The sequence below is a fragment of the Melopsittacus undulatus genome, chromosome 2 (genome assembly GCF_012275295.1).
Source record: "Melopsittacus undulatus isolate bMelUnd1 chromosome 2, bMelUnd1.mat.Z, whole genome shotgun sequence".
NCBI lineage: Eukaryota > Metazoa > Chordata > Aves > Psittaciformes > Psittaculidae > Melopsittacus > Melopsittacus undulatus.
In genome coordinates this window covers 118,714,549-118,734,897 of record NC_047528.1, presented here as the reverse complement: position 1 = coordinate 118,734,897, position 20,349 = coordinate 118,714,549, and the positions used below count along the sequence as shown (strand labels likewise).

At 42.2% G+C, this 20,349-nt stretch overlaps 1 protein-coding gene across 1 annotated transcript; it reads left to right on the top strand.

The window, feature by feature from the left end:
• Nucleotides 1-1,923: 1,923 nt before the first annotated feature.
• On the top strand, nucleotides 1,924-19,820 carry PLCXD2 (phosphatidylinositol specific phospholipase C X domain containing 2). The gene is made up of 4 exons (XM_034071305.1): nucleotides 1,924-2,095; nucleotides 14,013-14,473; nucleotides 16,227-16,468; nucleotides 19,127-19,820. Exons 1-4 carry the CDS (start codon nucleotides 1,957-1,959, stop codon nucleotides 19,287-19,289), a joined length of 1,005 nt encoding a protein of 334 aa, XP_033927196.1. The 5' UTR covers nucleotides 1,924-1,956; the 3' UTR covers nucleotides 19,290-19,820.
• The last annotated feature ends 529 nt before the right edge of the window (nucleotides 19,821-20,349 follow it).

The following is a 20,349-nucleotide window of genomic DNA, read 5'->3' as shown; positions in this document are numbered from 1 at the left end:
AATCCATCTTCCTCATGTCATTTAAAGACGGCAAATGCAGTATGAGGCCTGACAAGGACAGCAGGAGTACCATGCCAGTGGTCAGCTTTAGTTGTTTCGGGTCTAGAATACAGCTTCAGTGTTTACAGTTTCACTGACTACAGCAAAGTAGTGCCCCAAAGATGTCCTCAAGAACATATCAACCTCGGTGAAATGGATACCCCTGTACTGCAGAGCTTTCCCATCCTAAAAAGCTACACCATGAAACAGCCGTGGCTGCCAACTGTGTTTAAGGAGTTCACACACACTGGTTTGGGTGCTTGGTGGTCCAAGCTGTGATGGTGGGAATGTGAGAATGAGGGTAATGTACAGTAGTCATTTAAAGGAGATAAACTTGCAGGAACATGGACTGGAGCTCCCACACAACAATCTGCCTGTCAGTTGAAGATGCAAATATAACCACAAGAGAAATAGTGTATGATCCCATTATGTATGGCTTTGAGTACCATAGTCTGCTCTGTCCTGCATCAGAGGCCAGTGCACTACATGGTCCTAATGGGAAGGGGGAGCAGGGCTGCAGGACAGCCAAATGAATGCCAAACCCACCTTCTGTGATCCTCCTTGAATGCGAGGAGTCCTAGGTCAGGAATGCCTTGTAGAAACCTACCTAAACACCTGACAGAACATAAGAAACTGAAAGAAATTTGCACTGTTCTAAAGATTGGTCAGTATCAAAGCTTTAAACACAAAACATCTTTGTGTGCTTCCTTGAAAAGGATAATGCAGATGTATGGAAGAGAGATTATGGTTGTATTAGGTGAATATACACAGTCAACATATATGAATTTACAGATCCATTAAGTCTATGTATACTATATAGTTCAATTAGCAGGTTTTCTATATCTTAATGAAAGCATCCTGTGAATAACATGCAACCATTCACATGCCAAGTGAAAAATACCTGTTCCTTTAAAAAAATACTTCCTTACAGACAAAACAGAGGACTTTTGGAATATATAACCCTTGGAATTTCTTTTTCAGCCTTTATTTATTTGGCAGTGAAAATATTATCTTTCAGAGCAGTTTTTGCTGGGGTTTTTTCACTAGCATATGATGAAGTAGACCAGTTGTCTCCATGTACTGTTTGAAGAGTATGGTAATAGTATGCTTGTAGATACTTGTAAGAAGCAATTAGGAGAATTTGCTGACAAAGCATTATCCTTCAAATATGTCTAATAATGCAAGGGAGAAAGAGTGTCTTAGAGGATCCATTATGTGCATCATAGCAAATCCAGGAATCGTGTTGGACAAAATGCTTTACCCCACAGCTAAACGCAGTGTAAGGCAGAGCATGAGACTGACTGTGCAGGTGGAAAGGATTGAGGCTGCCCTGCCTTGCTCCTTAAATCTGTGATGGCTCTTGTCAGGTGCAGTGCTTAAATTGCTGCAGCTAATAGGGACCGCTCAACGTTGTAAAACCCATAGCACTGCCCCTCCGTATTGGGGGTAGGTTCTCTTGTGCAACGGCAGCATCAGATCCAAGCTCAGGGAATGCTCCTGGTACACACGGGGCAGCCACTCGTGTCCGCACACACACTAAAGAGGGGAGCGCACCCCAACAGCGTTATCACTGCCACCAACAGCAAAGGCAGCGCCGCTGGCTCGGCAGGAGCCGCATCTCAGGGGATGGGCTTGATGCTAGACGGGTCCATTGGGGTCGGGATGCACAAACCGGAGCCATGCGGTACCGGATCCCGGTACCCCCGACGGGCACAGCCACGGCTCCGGAGGCCAACGCACCTGCCCCAGGCCGCGCTACCGGCGGGGCGGGGCCAGCAGCCGCAGCCAATGGCTGCTCGCCGTGCCCGGTGACGACACCGCACCTGTTACATAAAGGGGGCGGGCTGCCGTTACCGGCTCCGACGCCGCCGGCCCTGCTGCTGACGGCCGGGTCCGGCCCGGCTGCTCGGGCCCGGGATGAGGTCACCGGCCGGGAAGCAGGGCGGCCGGCGGCGGAGGGGAGCGGCGGGGACCATGGCGGACGGTAACGCGGACTGGATGGGCTCGCTGCCGGCGGAGCTGCGCTCATACCCGCTCTCCAACCTGGCTATCCCCGGTACGGTGTGCGGCAGGGAGGGGAGGGGTTGGCTGGGTGCCGGAGGCGCTGGGGCTTAAGCCTGCGCCTGTGCTCGTCGGGTGACCCTGGGCTGGGAGGTGGTTCGTAGGAGCATCGTGAGCCGCCGGAGGGAAGGGTTCAACCGGAGCTGCGGGTGGGTTTAGGCTGTGTTTAAGAATCCCTGCTTAAGGACTAACGTGAATCCCGTAGGTTGCGGGAGGAAGGAGAGCTTGATCTTGTGTCAGTACTGCTGTGAGTCTAACCCCTTGGCCTGCTTGGTTTTACTGGCTTTAAAAGACGATAGCTGTGAGCGCTGCGGGTCCTGTTGGATGTTTTCCAGCTTGTTTAAGCAAGGCTAAAAAGCAAGTAAGGGAAAAAGGTTTCTTTATGTTGACCCGAACAACAGGAAGTTCACCAAATGGGAACTGCCTTTTCATAGCAGAACTTACGTGGGTATTAAATGGGAGAAGAGTGCCACGTGTTCTGGAATCATAAAATCATAATGTAGTTTAGTTTGGAAGGGACTTCTATAGGTGTTCTAGTTCTAACCCCCAGTGCAGTGAACAGGGATACATCCAACTGATCCTGTTGCTCAGAGCCCTGTCTGACCTGAGCTTGAATGTTTTAACGGATGGGGCATCTACTGCCTCCCTGGGGAACCTGTGTTAAGTGTTTCACCAGCCTTATTTTAAATATCTTCCTTATATTTAGCTTTAGTTGTCCTCTTTCAATTTAAGACATGGCTTCTTGTCATATTGCTACAGACCATACATAAAAAGTCCTTCCTATAAATCTGCTTTAGGTACTGGAAGGTTGCTGTACGGTTTCCCCAGAGTCTTCTTCAGGGTGAACAACCCCAATTATCTAAGCATGTCTTTATAAGATATCCTTAATTGGGATGTTATTGTCCAGTATAAGAACTTGACTAGGGTGTCATCACTGTTAGTTTATGAATAGGTAAACCGATAACTGAGGAAGACAACAGATGGCCCTAAACTTAGGAGTAGGCTGACTTTCATCTGGGAATGGCAAAAAAAGCCCTACAATATTGTTTGTAGATATCAATAGGGAAGACTTTAGGGGCAGCTATTGTAGCAGATCATTTTAATACTAAATCTTAGGCTGCTAGTGGTACAGGCTTGATTTGCATGGCAATGCCTTAGTTTGTTAAAGTCCTTTGGGTAAATGTTACATAGAGGACATGTTTTGGGTATATGTTATGTAGAGACAGTTCCCTAGAAATGAGTAAGCTCCTTTTTTGTGCCAGCAGAGATAGCCAAAAGGTATTTCAAGCATGTAGAGAAGGGGCTATGGGCCTCCCATGGGGTAGGTACTACAGCTCTCACTGCTGTTTCACCTGAAGTAGTAGCAGCTGTTCTCAGAAGAGAGATGAAAGGCTTCAACTCAAGTGAGAAGTGGTTTTGTCTGTGCTTAAGGGCTGTTTGTCCCTCTCTGGGTGCATTTACTTCCTGTGCTGGAGTGATGTACTCAACTGGTTTGATTTTGTTTGGGTGTTTGGTGGTTTGTGTCTTTTGTTTTCTCCTGCTGACTCCCAGTCACTCTTTGTAAACAGGAGCAGAGATTTAAGTTTAGCACTTGAAACCCTGAAACTTGTTTTAGCTTGAAATAAAGACAACATTCACACCCATAAAATTTAGTTAGTTTTTGCTTGTTTGGGTTTTTTTTTTGTACCTCACACTATGGAAAAATGCAGCATTTGAAAATAAACTTGTTTTTTAAAAAAGACAAAATGTTGGTGTAATTGGAGCTATTTAAAGTGAAAAATTGATAGCATGCACAGGAAAGAAACTGGTTACATTTTGTTGTATGGTATTGTAAGTGGGAAAGTCTTAACTCCTTTGTGTGATGCTAAGTATGTCTGGTTCTTCCTTGCCATCAGTTCTGCTTTTGGAGATGCTTCTTTTCACTGGCTTTAAAAAACATAGCTGTGACCTCTGGGGTCCTTTTTAACCTACATGGTTCTATGATTCCCCGAGCTATTTCCTGTGCTGTAAGTCATGCTGCCTGAGGGCAGAGAAAGGCATTATTTGCTCAGTCCTTAGAAGTAAGTGGTATCAAATGATGGTTAAGTCATAAAGGTATTTCCTAAAGTATGTCTATTTGATGTTTATGTGATGATTTAACTGTCTTCAAATGGAGAGGGACTCTGGAATATTCAGGGTCATCTTCCAAAGCTTGGGCTTTTCTGCTGTTTCTGTTGGAAAAGAAAGCCAAAACTGTTGGCAAAAGGCTAAACCAGTATGGTCTTCTCCAAGGAAAAGAGATGAGGTTTTCCATGTGGTCTTGTGAGAGAAGGCATCTTTCATGATGAGAGAAGGTCAAATATCAAGTAACTCTAATGTCATCAACTTAAACGCATGCAATATAGTCTACCCTACTAAAGCACCTTCAACTGATGACCTTGTGTGAAACTCCAGAGTGTTTTCTCTTAATTATACTTCAGGCTAATCCTCTTTGAATGTGGGTTTAAAAATGAACTCAACCGTTTTGATTACAAATGTGACTCTTGGCAGGGCTTTGTATAGTATTTGCTTAATCTCAAGCTGCTTTACTCCAAATGATTTTATGACATCACGTGCAGCTGTGTCACTTGTTACTTTCCTTGGCCATGTTGTGATCTGCATCCTGTTAGTTGTCTTATTTCTCTGTTGGGAAATGGAACACAAGAGAAAGCTGCAGTGCTCTTGCTGACCTGATTTTTAAGTAAATCAGCTGCTTAAAAGAATTTGCTATAGAAGTTTAGGTTGTTTCTTGCTTTGTACTTGCATGCTGTTAATTCATAGCACTGTGGTATGTCCAATTTGTGCTGTTTTACTCAAACCACTTGTCTTAGTAACTTCTGCAGTATTGTAAATAACTGGGTGCTAGGATTTGAGATATCTTCCTGCTTATGAAGATACAGCACCATTTCCCAGTTTCATTAAGCTTTTACCTGAATCCATGTATTAGGACAGGTGAAACACTTGTTCTTAAGATCCTTTTTCTCTGAGGTCATGAGCTTATGTTTGTTATTTTGAGACAGCAAAGCAATGTAGCAGATGTTCACTGCCAAATATCAGTGTTTGTTGATCGAGTGTTTTGTTACTCAAGGCTTCAAGCTCCTGGATGGATGTGATGAGTTGATGAGTAGTCCTCTTTTTCTTTACGTCTTGGTAGTAATGCATTTCCTTAATCCTTTCTGGTTTATTCCATCTTTGAAGGATTAAGAGCCATAATGAATCAGGTAGGTGTACTCTGCAGTTCTTGATGGAGCTGTATCCCTAGATTGGCTCCCCATTCTGGTGAGGATGGGGAGCTGTGAGGCTGTTTTACCCAATACTGATTTTACCCAATACTTCCAGACAAAAGTTAGGATCATTTAGGTAGTATCCAGTGCTGCTTGCAGCATCACTCAGAATAGTTGTGGGTGCCTGTTCATAATTAAATGCCTCTTCTGTCCGCTGCCTTCTCTGCTCCTACAAGTCTGAAAGCATGTGTTCAGCAAGCTAGTCTGCTTGATGAGCTTTTCTGTGTTGATGATGGTTTAGAGGGATGTTTGTTGGAGAAGGGTTCCTGTAAGAAAACCTGGAAACAACTGTTGATGGGGTTGGGCAAGCCCCAGGATGGATGCTGGAGCATGCAGGTGTCCTGTGGGAGCATGAAGGTTAATCTGATGTAGTGCTGCAGATGTAGGTAGGATGCAACAGGTTGAATAGCAGTTTTTAGATGTAGTTTTGGGGAAACACCTGCTATTGGTAGAAATTAAGTTCAGTTGGGGAACAATTAATTTGAATCTGAATTAAGGTCAGGTTGTTTGGAGTCACTGAAGAAAAGAGCTGATAAACAGAGAACTTGGGGGGTGGGGGAAGTAAAATGTTTAGCACTTTGAAGTGTGATAATAAGAAAACCAAAACCCAGCCTTGTACCAACATTTTTGCCCTAGAGTGTAAGATTTCTGTTTTAACCTTGGAAAGATTAATGTTTCTCTGTTAGTCAAATTTTGTATGTGTAAAAATGAGCTGAAGCACCACCAAAAGTCAGTTATTTAGGTGCTGTACATGTAGAGCTGAATGTCATTAGGCATGTTGCTGCATTGGTGTGGAATGTACAGGGCAGCATATCCATCTGGGAGAGGTAGGACAGCTCTTCAGTCACAGCTTCTGATGGTACACAGATGAAAGAGCCTTTTCTGTCATCTTCTAGTGATGCCAGCTGCTGTGTTCACTCTTCTTCCAAAAGTGTGTGGAAGGGTGGCTGGGATCTCATTTCTAAGTAATGCAGAGATGTTGTCTGCATCAGGCTGGATGGTTGGTGGTGAGTTTTGCAAGATGCTTGACTATGGGTAGTTGGAGCTGATGGAAAAGATGAGCTCTGCTGTTTCAAAAGCCATTTTATAACAGACAAAATCATATTGACTCAAGCATGTTTAAAATAAGACCATAGAAGAGAATTTAAGTAGCTGTTAAAGATGTCTTTAGCTTGACTGTTCACTGATCTCTGAGGATAGATGTGTCCTTGGCCTTCTAGAAGAGTAAATATTTGACTTCTGCTCCAAACAACAGCACTAGTCAAGCTGCCTTATTTTTCCACTGTGATGCATGCACTCTTGTCATTAACTTTCTGACCAACTTTAAATGAATAACTTTACAGAGTTTCTTCATATTAAGTGTCAGTATGACTGTGGCCAGAACTGTCAGTACTATAACGTGCCACTGCTCCTGCCCTTCTCTGAGAAGATCTCCCCAAAAGCCTGAGGCAGAAGCCTCATGTTTTTGATCTAAATGATCAAAGACATGTAGAATAATTAGCCCTAGAAAACAAAGCTGTACAAATACAGCTAGTGTTTGAAGTCTTAATGAGGAGCAGCCCTACAAGCCAAGCCCATAGCTAAGCCTAAAGGAGGTATGCAGAGTGTGGAGGCGTGTTTGCTGTGATGACAAGCTGCTTTGAATGACTGCATGGTGCCATGGTGTGACTGCTGTGTGCTTGATGTGCTCATGTCTTAGGCACGTGGGGAATACCTGGTGCTGGTGGGGCCCTAGGCATCTCCTGTGCATCTCCCTATGCACCAGCTCTGCTGTCCCAACAGTGTGACTGCTCACCAAAAGCAAATACTGATGTTTATTAGTATTCTACTAATCAAAGGTTTTTCACTCTTCCCAAGTATCGAAGTATTTCCTTTGTACATCTCTATGTGAGTGGTGTGGCAGACACTGGATCTGCTCAGAAGATCTCCTAGAAAGCCAGCCTTGGATCTTATGTTTTCCCTTTCTAAAGGGCTGCTGCCATCTCTTCTGTCAAAACCCAGTTGTTCTCAAAATGCCACAAAATCTTCTTGACAGTATATGAAGATCTTCATTATTGTTTTAATTAGGAAAAACTTGCTTTTTTTGTTAACATCTATGTCCTAGAGAGTTAAAGTTGTAGTTGAAACAGGGAAAAACTATGTTGGTGTAAGTGGTTGGTGCTTTTGTATGTGTGTGAAAGTTCCAGTTGGCCTGCTCTTCCAGGAAAGATATAAAATGGAGAAATATTGTATGATGAGAATAAGAAATAGTTCCTTAGAGCTTTCTTGGAATAGAAGAGAATGAGGTGTTGGTCCACACATTGCAGTAGTCACAGAAGAAGAATATAAGACCTCACACTGCTGTGTGTTTTCTCTCTTAAGAAAAGGTAGATCCATGCAGGCTTTGAAGTAATAGAACTGTATTGCTACTTTTTGCTTTCCCAGTGCAGATAGCTGAGATGGCTGGTAAGTGGGAAGTCACTGTTAAATCACAAAACCACCTTAATGGCACTACATCCATCCAGTGCTAAATGGATTTATTCTGGCTGGAAAGCAAAGCAAACTACCATTTGATACTGTCTGAGGATGTTTTAAACAGTCATTTTTCACCCTCTCCCTTTGTACCCCTTTTCTTGCCCCCATTCCACCTCCAATCCTACAAGGGGCAGTGGAGGAAATCAGGGTAATTCTTTGATAAGGAGAATAAGGTTTCCTAAGAGGATTTGGTCTGTAGTATGTTTTGTCTTCCCTACTGTGACTGCATTAAAAATACCTAAAGGATTATTTTAGGGTTCTAATAAAACACAAGCATGTGAATAGTTTGGGATAATTAATTATCAATAGGAATTGTGTTATTTCTGACTTGCCCCCTTTTGTTGGGCAAAATAATAGGAACTGTTGGATTTGCTTGTCATCAGTGAAGACCTTTTAAGATGTTAATCTTTTGATTAGGAAATCTGGATTGGTAGTGACGTGAATCTTGGGGACTTCTGGGCTTTGAGACACTTGGGTTTATCCTGGTTTTCCTCAGTTCTGGCATACACAGGACATTTGGTTTAGAAGAGCACTTGTGGGGTAGCTTTAACTTGCTAGCACTTGCATCCTGTGTTTCTGGAACTTGATTACTGTGCTTCTGAGATGTCTTGGCTATGTCATCTTTGCTATGCTATGTCATGTGTGGTGTTTCGTAATACATGGGGAATGTGCTTCATCCAGTGAGCAAAGCTTGCTCTAGGAATCTTGGCATAACTTCAGCAAGGGTGATTGTTTGTCTGTCAGTGCTTTTAGGCAGTTGGTACAGTATGTAACCCTTCTTTCTTATGAATGGTTAATGTAATGTGAGGTTTTTCTGTTTTTTCATTCCATTAATATTCCATTAATATAGAGATCAAATTATTCTGATCTAGTTCAAGTCACTGACAGTTCAGTGTCCTGGTCTGTTGTTTTTGTTTATTGCTTCTTCGTTAGCCAGACTTCTTGCAGGCTAAGCAGCATGTTAGTAGGCATATTTGTGTGTGTGTGTGTGAAATAAAGGCAGGTTTTGCCTTGTTTTCAGGTAATGGGGAGTGCATAAATTATCTATGTTAGAAGATATCTGTGTTTTGCATTCTATGTGGTCATACCTTTAACATCCCTTAAGGGTAAACTTAACAAGCTTGCCAGAGGGCATAAGAGTGGGTGAGGTGGTGTTGGTTCCCATCTCTCCACTGCAGCTGTACATGCAGAAACTACTGATATGCAAACAAAAGACAATATGAAGTGATAACAACCGGTAATTGTTGAAGTTCAAGGCTTACTAGCATTCTATTGATGAGTGTTATTTGTTTGAGCTACACCGTGGGTTAATTTGATTTATCTGGGATTAAGTAGAATGAGGAATAGATGCACTGGGAAGTTAGACTCTGCTGTAGATGTAATGATAAAAGGCTGCTTTCTAGTGATTAGCACTAAGACTTTGACAAAAAAGTCCTCTTGAACAGTGAAATACAATCTATTTAACATAAAATTCAATTAAAAGTGATCTGTTTAACACACAATTAATTTGAGAACTCAGTGTAAGGAGAATAAGAAGAGGCTTAAAGATATAAATAAAAATTAATCCACAGTTGCACTCACTGGGATAAAATTAAGAGGACTAGCCATAATCTTAACAATCTGGCATCTGGAAGATGCTTCTTTAATACTGCTCTAACAATATCATAGCCTTTGATAGTTAAATGTCTGGGCATTTGATGGCATATGACTGTTTTCCTTGAAGCCTTCCGGTCTTTGTCAGATGGAAGGAAAACCAAAATAGAGCAGTGATTGTTGCTTTCTAAGAGCTGCCAGCTGATTAGCAGCCCCTGAACTTTCTTTGTGTGGACTCTTTAATGCTTAAATGTAGTGGTTGTTGCCTTATGCTATGCATCTTCAGCCTGTTGGAAGCAATTGGCAATTCATCATTGCTTTATTTCCTGTGTTTAGCTTGCTTTTGTGGGAAGAGTTGAGTATCCAAGTGATGCCATGTCACTGGAGCAGTTCAATAAAGCTTGCAATCTAAATGCTATTCTGTTCTTATGTACAGTGACTTTCAGTGTGCTGCATGTGCAAGAATGTGCCCCTGAGGTTGTTCAGACTGGAGTTGTGGCCTTGGTTTGCCTAAAGGACAGCAAAGCCAAAGTTTCTTGGCTTTTCTTTGCCTTTTGATTTCCAGTCTCTATGATAGAAGTATAAATACCTATGTTCATTAGTTGCATTGTTCACAATTAACAGGTTTAAGGACCAGATTTAGTGACTCAAGATATGGCGTTATTTATATTAAAAAGGTCAGGTATCATCTGAAATGTCTCGCTGGCAAGACTCCTTGAGCTTGTGTTTTTGCTTCATTTGAGAAGTGGTCAGTGACATTCAGGGAGATGCATGCCATTTGGGTGGTGGGAATACGGCTGCAAATGATTTCTTACACATGGAGAAGTCTTCTGTTTAGGTTATGAGAGTTTTGTGCTGCTTGCTCTGTTCAGGAGCTGCCAGCCCTGTTGCTGTACAAGAATGCTACTGCAGCTGGTTATCTTCACACATCCTTGTGTTAAATGTGAATTGAGAACATGATTAGCAGCTCTTAACACTGAGCTGCAGACAGAATGGGGCTGGTCTGCTCTGTGCTTCTGGTGTAGGCTCTAGCCTCTGCATTTTACATTGTACAGTGTTAGGTTAGTTTAGAATATGCTTTTTCAAAAAGCAGTCGTGCTGTATTGGCAATAGTCTGGCTCTTGCCATAGCTATATTATGGTTGGACCTTTGGTGTTGTTTAGGGGGTAGAATGAAGGAGAGCAGGGATTTTGACATCATGATGCTATCAGCTTAGCATGTAGCTTAACATCACAGCTAAGCTATATTGAAAGCCAGTGACTGAGCTGGTAACATAGCACAGTGATCTTGAATTAAAGAAGGGTCTGGTGGATGATGTAGATCCTCACCTAACTCTTACCTCTCAGCCCAACAAGTATCAAGTGTTGTTGCTTTAGGTTTTCAGTTTGCCTTCTTTCCTCTTGCCAGAACAAAGATGTTGTGGGGCCAGGTTGGACCCAGATACTTCCCACAGTTTGTGGCTGTCCTTCTGTAACTGACCATTGATAATCTAATTGAGTTTCTGCTGTTCCTTCCAGCCTCAGTATTGGTGATGCTCCCCTGTCCTTCTTAGGAGGTGGCCTTCTACCAACCATGAAAAGGAGCACTTGTTTGTTTAGATGCTCCTGTTTGTGTTCTATGTTATTATATCTAGGCATGTGTATTGATTTGATTGTAAATAAGAAGTTCTATTTGAGGCTTTTGAGCAGAGTCACAGGGCAGGAGTTGTAAGCATCTTCTCTAATTCTGGAAGCATATCACATGCAGTTCAATTACACAGGTAACAGCTGCCCTGGCAAGGAGTGCAGTGAGTGGTGGAAAAGGTGCAATATACTTGTGTCTTGCTGCTTTTTAGAACTAGAAATAGAATTTGATTCGTGAGTGGAAGAAGCTGGTTCTTTGTATCCTTCAGTGTGCCTTCTATGTGGCTATTGGCAAAGGAAGGCTTTTGCAGCTGTAATGTATGAGATCAGGTTCAGGGGAAAAAAGCTGTTTCTTGGCTTGGGTTTGGTTAAACACCTCTGATAGATGCCAGAGAAAATTGTCAGTCATTAGTAAGCCATGCTCATCAGTGACACTAAGGGAGCATAATGGTGCAAGTGACTTGTGTAGGCAGCTCTCTAGAGGCTGCTGCTCAGAGTTAAAATATCAGTGTTTCTTATGGTCTTATTCTAGCATCTTAAACAGTTCTCTACAGTGACCTGAACAGAGGAAGACATTAAAATGAATACAACTTGGAGAGGAAAAAGGCAACACACATACACACACACACACTCAAACAAAATGCCTCGTGACTTCTTGATGCAGAGATCTATTCAGAGGCTGAGGATGAGCCCCTTGTGATTGAGGTCAACTTTGCAAACAGTGGAGGAGCTGGCAAGGCTCATTCTGCTGCATGAGGGAGTGTGTGAAACTTGGGTATCTGTGTTGCACCTTGCAGTATCAGGCTTTATATGGCTTCTTGTGGAATGTCTTGTAAGTGTTTGATCCTGTATTTTGTTTGGGATCACACATTTGGAAGTGGGGGGGGGAAAAATCTAGGTGTCACTCCAAAACTGACAGCTATTTTTTGATGTAGTTTTATGTGATAGGTACTGAAGAGCTTCTTCAGCTGACATCTTCTTAATATAGCTTTTTTGTTACTTGCCACTTGTTTTTAGAAGACTGAATGGAAAGGCCTGTAAGAGGCATGCTTTTCAAACACTGAAGAGTTCGTGAAGAATTCATTGAATTAGTTGGAATATTCACTTGTAAAGCCTAAAAACAAACTTTCATGCTTCCTTTTCAGTAGTTTTGAGCTAGTAGAAGTGGAGCAAGAGTGCATTTTAGGTTGTTGTGAACTGATGTTTGTGCAGACTGTTCTTCCATTGGGGCTCAAGAATCCTGACAAGATAATCCAGTTGAGATGGTAATCTTGTTTAAAGCTCTGACCTTGCATCACAGGAAATGCATCAGTCTTATAGTGAGCACAGGTACACAGAGAGAAGGTTTGAGTCAAGGTGGCTGTGGACACCTCAAATGTTATCTCAAAAGTGGAAATTACAGATGAGAGCTTTGGGCTTTTTAGCAGAGTTACAGACTGAGGTAGAGGAGGAAATTCTATGAGTACAGTCCCATAAGGAGGGACAAGCACCCTGGGGTATGAGGAGAGGAAATGCAGATCCTGGCAGCATGGGGCTTGCTCTCTGTACCCCCAGGGCAGCTGGAAAAGGAGCTGCTTGTGGTGTGTGGAGGTGAAGATGCTTTCCCTGCACTTGAAGTGGGTGTGCAGCTATCAGGTGAGGTTTGGCTCACTGGGGAAACCCTCACCTGCTGCCCTGAAGAACAAAGGGAGGCAGGGCTATTAAAGCTCCTTTAGGTGCTAGGGGTTGGCAGGGCAATCATGTAGCAAGTGGCTGCAGTTTCTTGGCTGGAATGCTGGTGCCTGATGTGAATGGTTAGAAATCCCTGGTAAGCCTCAGTCTGTGGTAGATGAGCTTCTGCCCATCTTTGCTTTATGCTGCTCTAGGACAGAGATAAACTGAGATAAATGGCCCTATTATTACTCTTTGTTCTGTTATTGACTTGGCTAACATAGGGATATGGGCTATTTCATTGACTCTGAAGCTGTTTTGAATGAGTTTTGTTTCCATTCACTACTGCTTTTTCAGTTGGAGGGTTTTTTAGGAAGCACGAATGTGTGCTTACTGTTGCAGAGAACTAAGATTGAGTTTCTCTGCCAAGGTTACAGGATGTGCTAGAGGAACTTGCTCAGACACTCATTATTTAGGCAGGGACTAGTGGTTTTGATGGTTGGTCATCTCTTCTGCTGAGATTTATATTCGCTGTACTTAGAGTTAGTCAAAGGCATTGCCAGGAAGAGACACATTCATGAACTTGCTCAATGTGAGCTTGGTATTTAACCACACAGTAAGAGTGTTCCACCTCTAAGTTAATCAAATTGTTGCTCTCTATTCAAACTATTAATCCTTTATTTACCATTATGGGGCTTTAATTAGATGTACTGGTAAGATGTGCATGTACAGATAGATCCTTCTGTTTGTCACATGAATAAAGATACCTGTGGCAAGAGCTTTGGTGTGTTAGGTTATGACTGGATTAAGCAGGTAGAATGCAAATAAAGCCTCAGATTCTGATAATAAAGCTGGAATTGTATCTCAAACTAGTGATACACCAGGCTCTGGGAATGCTTTGGAGATAGATTGGTAACTTGTAAATGATGGTAGGATATAAGGAAGTTTCCCTTTGACCCTGGTGTTTGTCTTATGATCATGATTTTCAGAGTGCACTGAAACTGGGAGCTCATGCAAGAAAACCATTCACACTGAGAAGTTAAACATAGCTTTTGTTGTGCAGTTAGGGACTATTAAGGTGTAAAGGACAATCTGAAAGACTCACACTTGAGCTTTACTCTATGATCCTGCCATGCAGGTGGGGCATATCACTTCACTGGGAACATGGATGTGTATGTGTTTGCTGAGTCAGTTTCCTATAATTCACTATTCTTGTCTTTTTTTTCCCTAGGATCACATGATTCCTTCAGCTACTGGGTTGATGAGAAGTCTCCTGTGGGACCAGACCAAGCCACAGCCATCAAACGTCTGGCCAGGCTTTCACTGGTTAAAAAGATCATGAAGAAATGGTCAGTGACTCAAAACCTGACTTTCAAAGAGCAGCTGGAAAGTGGGATCCGCTACTTTGATCTTCGGGTATCTTCCAAACCTGGGGAAACAGGACAAGAGATTTACTTCATACATGGCTTGTTTGGCATTAAAGTACGGGATGGGCTGAAGGAGATAAACACCTTTCTTGAGCAGCACCCCACGGAAGTCATCTTCTTAGATTTCAATCATTTCTATGCCATGGATGAGAACCATCACTTCTTCTTGATCAACAGGATCCGGTCAGCGTTTGGATCCAAACTTTGTTGTGTTGAATGTGTTGAATATGTGACTTTACAATACATGTGGGAGAATAAATACCAGGTAGGAAAAGGCTGTGTAATGTATTTTCAAACCCAAAAGGTTAAGGTTTAAATAGAGAAGCTGGGGGTCATTTTCACTCAGAGGTGCTGGAGCAAGGATGCTGCTGACACTCACATTTGAAGCCTGCTAATGCCTCCTTTATGTAGTGTGCATGCTTCCCTTCATTACGCATGGTTGTGTAGCCCCTCCATCCAGGGTCTGTCTTCCAGGCATGTTAATTAAATGATAGCATCCTTGAGTCTTGTGCTTCTTACATATGTCTTTTTCTTCTGGAAGAGCATCTTTGCTCATGTGTGTTAGTGAGGATTTGATAAACAGTCACCTTTTAGGCCAGTGTGAAGCATATAAGCTTTGATGTGGCTAAGGTATGATACAGAATTTCTTAGCTCTTTTGCATCTATCTGTATCAGTAGCAGCAAGGTTAAGCACTTATTCTCTGTGGTAACGGCTCCCATGCATACATACAGATTATGAACAGGGTTTCACCAATTGCAGGTATGTCTTAACCTGTAAAAATACATTAAGGTTTGAGTATTTTTTCTCAACTGAAGCTGTCAGTCTTAGCGTCCAAAATCATCATATAAGTTTGGGTGTATTGTGGTTTAGACCCAGCCAGTAACTTAGCGCCATACAGCTGTTTGCTCTACTATGTGTCCCCCATCATTCCCTTCTCCCCTGAGTGGGATGGGGAGCAGAATTGATAGAGTGTAGACCCCATCGGCCAAGATAAGAACAGTTTATTAATTCTAAGTAAAATACAGTGATAACGGAAAGAATACCAATAATAGCAATAATGATAGTTATAGGGAACAAGAACAGAAGAAATAAAAGCTCAGAAGAAACGAGTGATGCACAGTACAATTGCTCACCATCCACTGTGCCATACCTGGCCTGACTTGAGCAGTGATAGGTCCCTTCTGGGTAACTCGTCCCAGTTTATATACTGGGCATGATGTGCTGTGGCATGGAATACCCCTGTGGCTAGTTTGGGTCAGATGTCCTGTCTCTGCTCCTTCTTGACTTCTTGTGCCCCTCCTCATTGGCAGAGCATAAGAAACAGAAAAGTCCTCAATTAGGCCAAGTGCTGCAACTAAAACATCAATGTGTTACCAGCTTTGTTCTCAAACTGAAGCTAAAACATGGCAATGAACCAGCTATTGGGGGGAAAAAATAACTTGCAGCTGATATCAGGACAGGGTGTTAATAAAAGGTATTGGTTTCTGAAGTTATCTTAGTGGGCACCACCTTACAAAGCATTAAATACTGACTTTTGCTTTAGAGAAGCATTTGCTGGCAGTAAGACTGATGTTGGCATCTCATGCAGCAAGTGTGAGTGGAATGCTGTTAGGTCAGTCAGCATGGTACCCTTAAACCACTTGATAGTAGTTAGAAAATGGCAAGGCTGTTAAAAAGCCTTAACTTCCAGTATGGATGTAATAGTCTGTGACAGTGCTCCAAAATGCTCCTAAGCTGAATTCTTTGAATAACATTACAGTATATTCTTGGCAACTGTTTCATCTTAAACTGATGACCCATGAAGCCTGAAGCAATGTTGTCTTCACAGCTAAGCAAACTGATCTGTTTTCTTGTCAGTAGCACAACAAACCTACTGACACTTGTAATTCAGGAGCAGCTTTATACTTGGTCCTTTTTTCACTGTAGTACTTCATAAGCATAAACCAGTGCAACATGATGGTTTAATATAAATAATGTAGTTGTGACATTTTGTTCATTTCTGCTTTTCCTTTTCTAGGTTCTTATATTCTACCACTACCCTTTGTGTCAGGAATATCCCTTCCTGTGGCCAGGGAATAAAATGCCGGCACCGTGGGCTAATACAACCAATGTGCACAAACTGTTACAGTTCCTGGAGACCACTCTAGAGGAACGAAGTCGTTATGGGACTTTTCATGTTTCTCAAGCAATCCTTACACCTCGAGTGAGAACTATTGCACGGAACCTAATTCGTGGTCTGAAGAACACACTTGTTCATAGGTAAGGACTTGTCTTGCTTTTTCAGTTCTTTACTTGTGGATCCTGTTAAAAGAGACCCTGAATAGGACAGATACTATAAAATGTTTGTGTAGAAGTAAAACTTGATGAAAGCATGCAGTTTTGCTTCATTGTTGCTAGAGAGAGATGTTTCCAGTAATCAAAGGTAGTTAATTAAAATAATAAAGTAGCAGGATATATATATATATATAACTGTGCTTCCTGATAACTGGAGCTCAATCTGAATGTGATATGATTTCATAAGACATAGGCTGGACCTGTTGTTTCAAACCAGTAACTCCTTCCAAGTTCTATGAACTTGAATTTGGGGCAAGGGGGGGGAACCTTGTGCTTTAGAGGAAGAAAGCCTATCTGTGGGCTCAGTTTTGCATTTGTCTGTAGCAGTCTATGTCAGTGACTTCAGTAATGGCCAAAATGTGTGACCTGGGGGTATTTTATCTTGGCTTTTTTAAACCAAGAATTAGCTTAATAATCTGACTGTACCACTGACTGCTGTACAATTAATTTAACTGTGGGGAACATCATTAGAAGAGGGGTTGGTTCTGAGTAGCACAGAGTGCCAGTGATTTTTAATGGTGTTAATAACAGGACCAGTATATGTTCCATGTTGACCTTCTTTTATGTGTTATTAATGTGTAGCTTCTTGGCTAAAAATTCCCAGAACAGCGAAGTCCTGCTGGGATCTGTTCTTCTGGCTCAGTGTGTAATACTGCCTGGTTTGCTGTCACTACAAGTTTGTTGTGCCATTATGATATTAAGCTCTAAATTACACTTGTAAAGGTCTAATTTGATCAGTAACTGAGCTTAATACTAAGCAGTGAGATAAACAAGCATCCAGTTCATTTTCCATTTGGGAGAATCGTTGGACACTTCAGAAGTAATTAGAGTATTACTGTTCTGATGCTTAAGTCAATACAAGCTAGTTTCTTAAAAATCCTTCCTAAAAATAAGTACTGTGCTTTTGCAGTCACAAAAGTGACGTAAGTTCCAGGTGAAGTACATATATATATATGATGGAGTTTTCAGTTTCTTTCCTGTTTACAGACATTAATCTGGCAGAAGTTAATTAAATCCTAGTGATGCTTGGCCCAGTATATTGAAGTCTCCAAGCTGGCTTGCGCTTCAGCTCTGTGGTCAGCACTGGACGCTAGATGGTGCTCAGCTCCTTTGAGACTGGGTTTTGCTGTCACAAGTAGCATAGATGTAAATGTGCTCGATGGGGATACTGAACAGAAAGCAGATACATAACTCATAACTATGTACTGTACAGTAAATGTACCTGTTTCGTGGTTAGAGGAAAGATGGTACTCAATTTCTATCCTTAAACTAGTAAAGGATCATCCAATTTCATGGAATGGGTGAGCAGGTTTAAAGTGATTGCTAGCGTGGATCTGGTCTGCAAACCACTGATAAGCTGGAAAGCTGCCTTTGCTCCATCCTTTCCCCTCTGCTCCATCGTTACCACGTAGGGGAAAGTAAACTGTAAAGATTTAAAATAGATGTTGCTATTTAGCATGATGGCTTGTATCCATTTGCATATGCTAGTTGATTTGTAGGTGTAAATCTGTCTTTGCAGCTCTGTGTAAATGTCTGCCTTCTCATATGGAAATCTTGCCTGGAATATGAATATTTAGGTGTTCTTGAGCTCTTCCTAAAGGAGAAATGTGCAATGTTCACGCTTAAAAGGCTCAAGTCTGGTGTGTCCCTTGACAGGGACAGTAATTATGCCTTGACTGAAGTTCTCCCTTGTATTCCTGGAATAAGAACTGGGGTGGTTTTAGGGTTGTTCTGCCTCATCTTTTTAGCTAATTCACTTGCCCACTGCCTTATTATAAAGTTTATGTGTATTATGGCAGTTATTTAAGTCTAATATGTTTAGTCACTTGTCTCTATGCTGAAAACCCTGGTGTCTGCCTGTTTAAGTACGAAAAAGGAAAGCTTGTACAGACTCCTGACTTGCATTCTCTCCAAGAAATTACTTAGAAATTCTGCTGTGGGGAGGAATTTCAACTCCATTTAATCCAGTTTCAGATAAACCTCACCTTGCTCTGGTCAGTTGTGTATGGTGGAGTGTTCAACCCCTATAGAGCTGAAGGCTTGATTCCTGTTTGATTTCCTTGAATGTAGTTGCCTTATGTGAGTTTGGAGGTTGAAAGGGGTTTGGTAGAAATGAAACATGTTGCCCCTGCTAACTTCTTTCCTGCCCACCCTAAGGCAGCAATCCTGTCCTGCCCACATCTTGGGCAGCTGTAGCCTTGCTTTGTGCTACACTCCAGTCTGCTGTGAAATTAAGCTTTTGTTTCAACATATATGGGTATAAAGAAACTAGGATGGTGGGAATGATGGTGCAACATTAAATCCTGAAGCACAGTCTGCTCAGTGCCTGTGGAGTTCACAAATGCTATTTAATTTCATGATGGTTTGGATGGATGATTGACTAATACTTCTATTTGGTACCTAATGATTGCATGCTGTGTTAAGAACTCTTTTCCTCAGGTAGCTGCATTTTGGGTGGCAGTGCAGGACCTTATCACCAATGTAAGATGTTGATTTGTAAACAACATCTTGTATTGGAAAGTAGTGTGTGTATAGGGAAGAGCTGCTCTTAAAATGTTCTATTTTCTCTATTTCAATTTTTAGGAACCTGCCCATGATTTTGAATTGGGTGAAAGCCCAGAAGCCGGGTGTTAAGGGTGTTAACATAATTACATCAGACTTTGTGGAGCTGGTTGACTTTGCTGCTACAGTCATTGCATTAAACGACCTCCTTTTAGAAGAGGATGAATCTGCAACTAAATCCTGATTGCTACATCCCACTTGTGCTCCTCAGTGGACATCTTAAAACTACGCTAAAGTCATACCTATTAAATGGCACCTGTTGTAATATCTATGTGAAAGAAGCTTTCTAGAGGAAATACAGTTAAGTATCAAGTACAGCTGGCTCCTTTCTCCCACCCATGTGTGGGTCTGAGTGGAACAGGAATTGCTTTTGGAGTGCTGCCATGGTTCTATGTCTGTCTGTGGCTATGTGTTTGCCTAAGTTGTGCACACATCTGCTGCGGTATCTGCCTGCCAACAAGAGGCTGGCCTCTGAGGCAGATGTAATGGATGCTGGTGCATGTCTCCATGGTGACTGGACTCACCGTGCCCTGCTGTTTGCATCCTCCTTACTTCTCCAGAGCATGGCTCAACCAAGGATTGCTGCTGATCCCTTAGCAGTGGTGTGACCAGCCTGGCCAATACAATATTTTCCTGGGCTACTTCAGGCATAGCTGAGCTCAGCTGGAGGTTGCTGCTGTATTTATTACACTGGTTTAGATGCTACCTCTTGACTTGCTTGAAGGAACGGTGTTGCTGTTGTTCAGGGGGGAGTTCTTATACTGTGTTGAACATCCTAACTGTCCATTGGGCCTGAGGGACAAGGGTTTTGGTGTGCTCTGCCTCTACAGAACCTGAATTCTTCTGGACCTCTTTATTTTTCTTCAATACTTGAACATATTCATGGCAACTGTGTTGAATTGTGTTTATTTTGGCATTATTGTGGAGAATATTTCAGTCCTTACTTTATGAGGATGATAACTGTTAAGTCTGAATTCCTGTTGTTGAAACATTGGAGAAACCACAGCTCAACCTTTCTTGTTTGCTTGCTGGTCTTTTAATTTATATTTTGCCATCCATTGAGTTTTCATTGGGGAAGTCTGTTGCCCAGCCAGCCTTCCTGGAGAAGGAGGTGGGCTAAGTGGGACTTCACTTGGGGTGCAGAGAATTAGTGCTGACAGGGACTGGCCAAAGCTCCCAGTATTAATCTCTGTGACTTGCTATGTGACAGTGAATTGAGAAACAGACCCCAAAAGCTGTTCTTA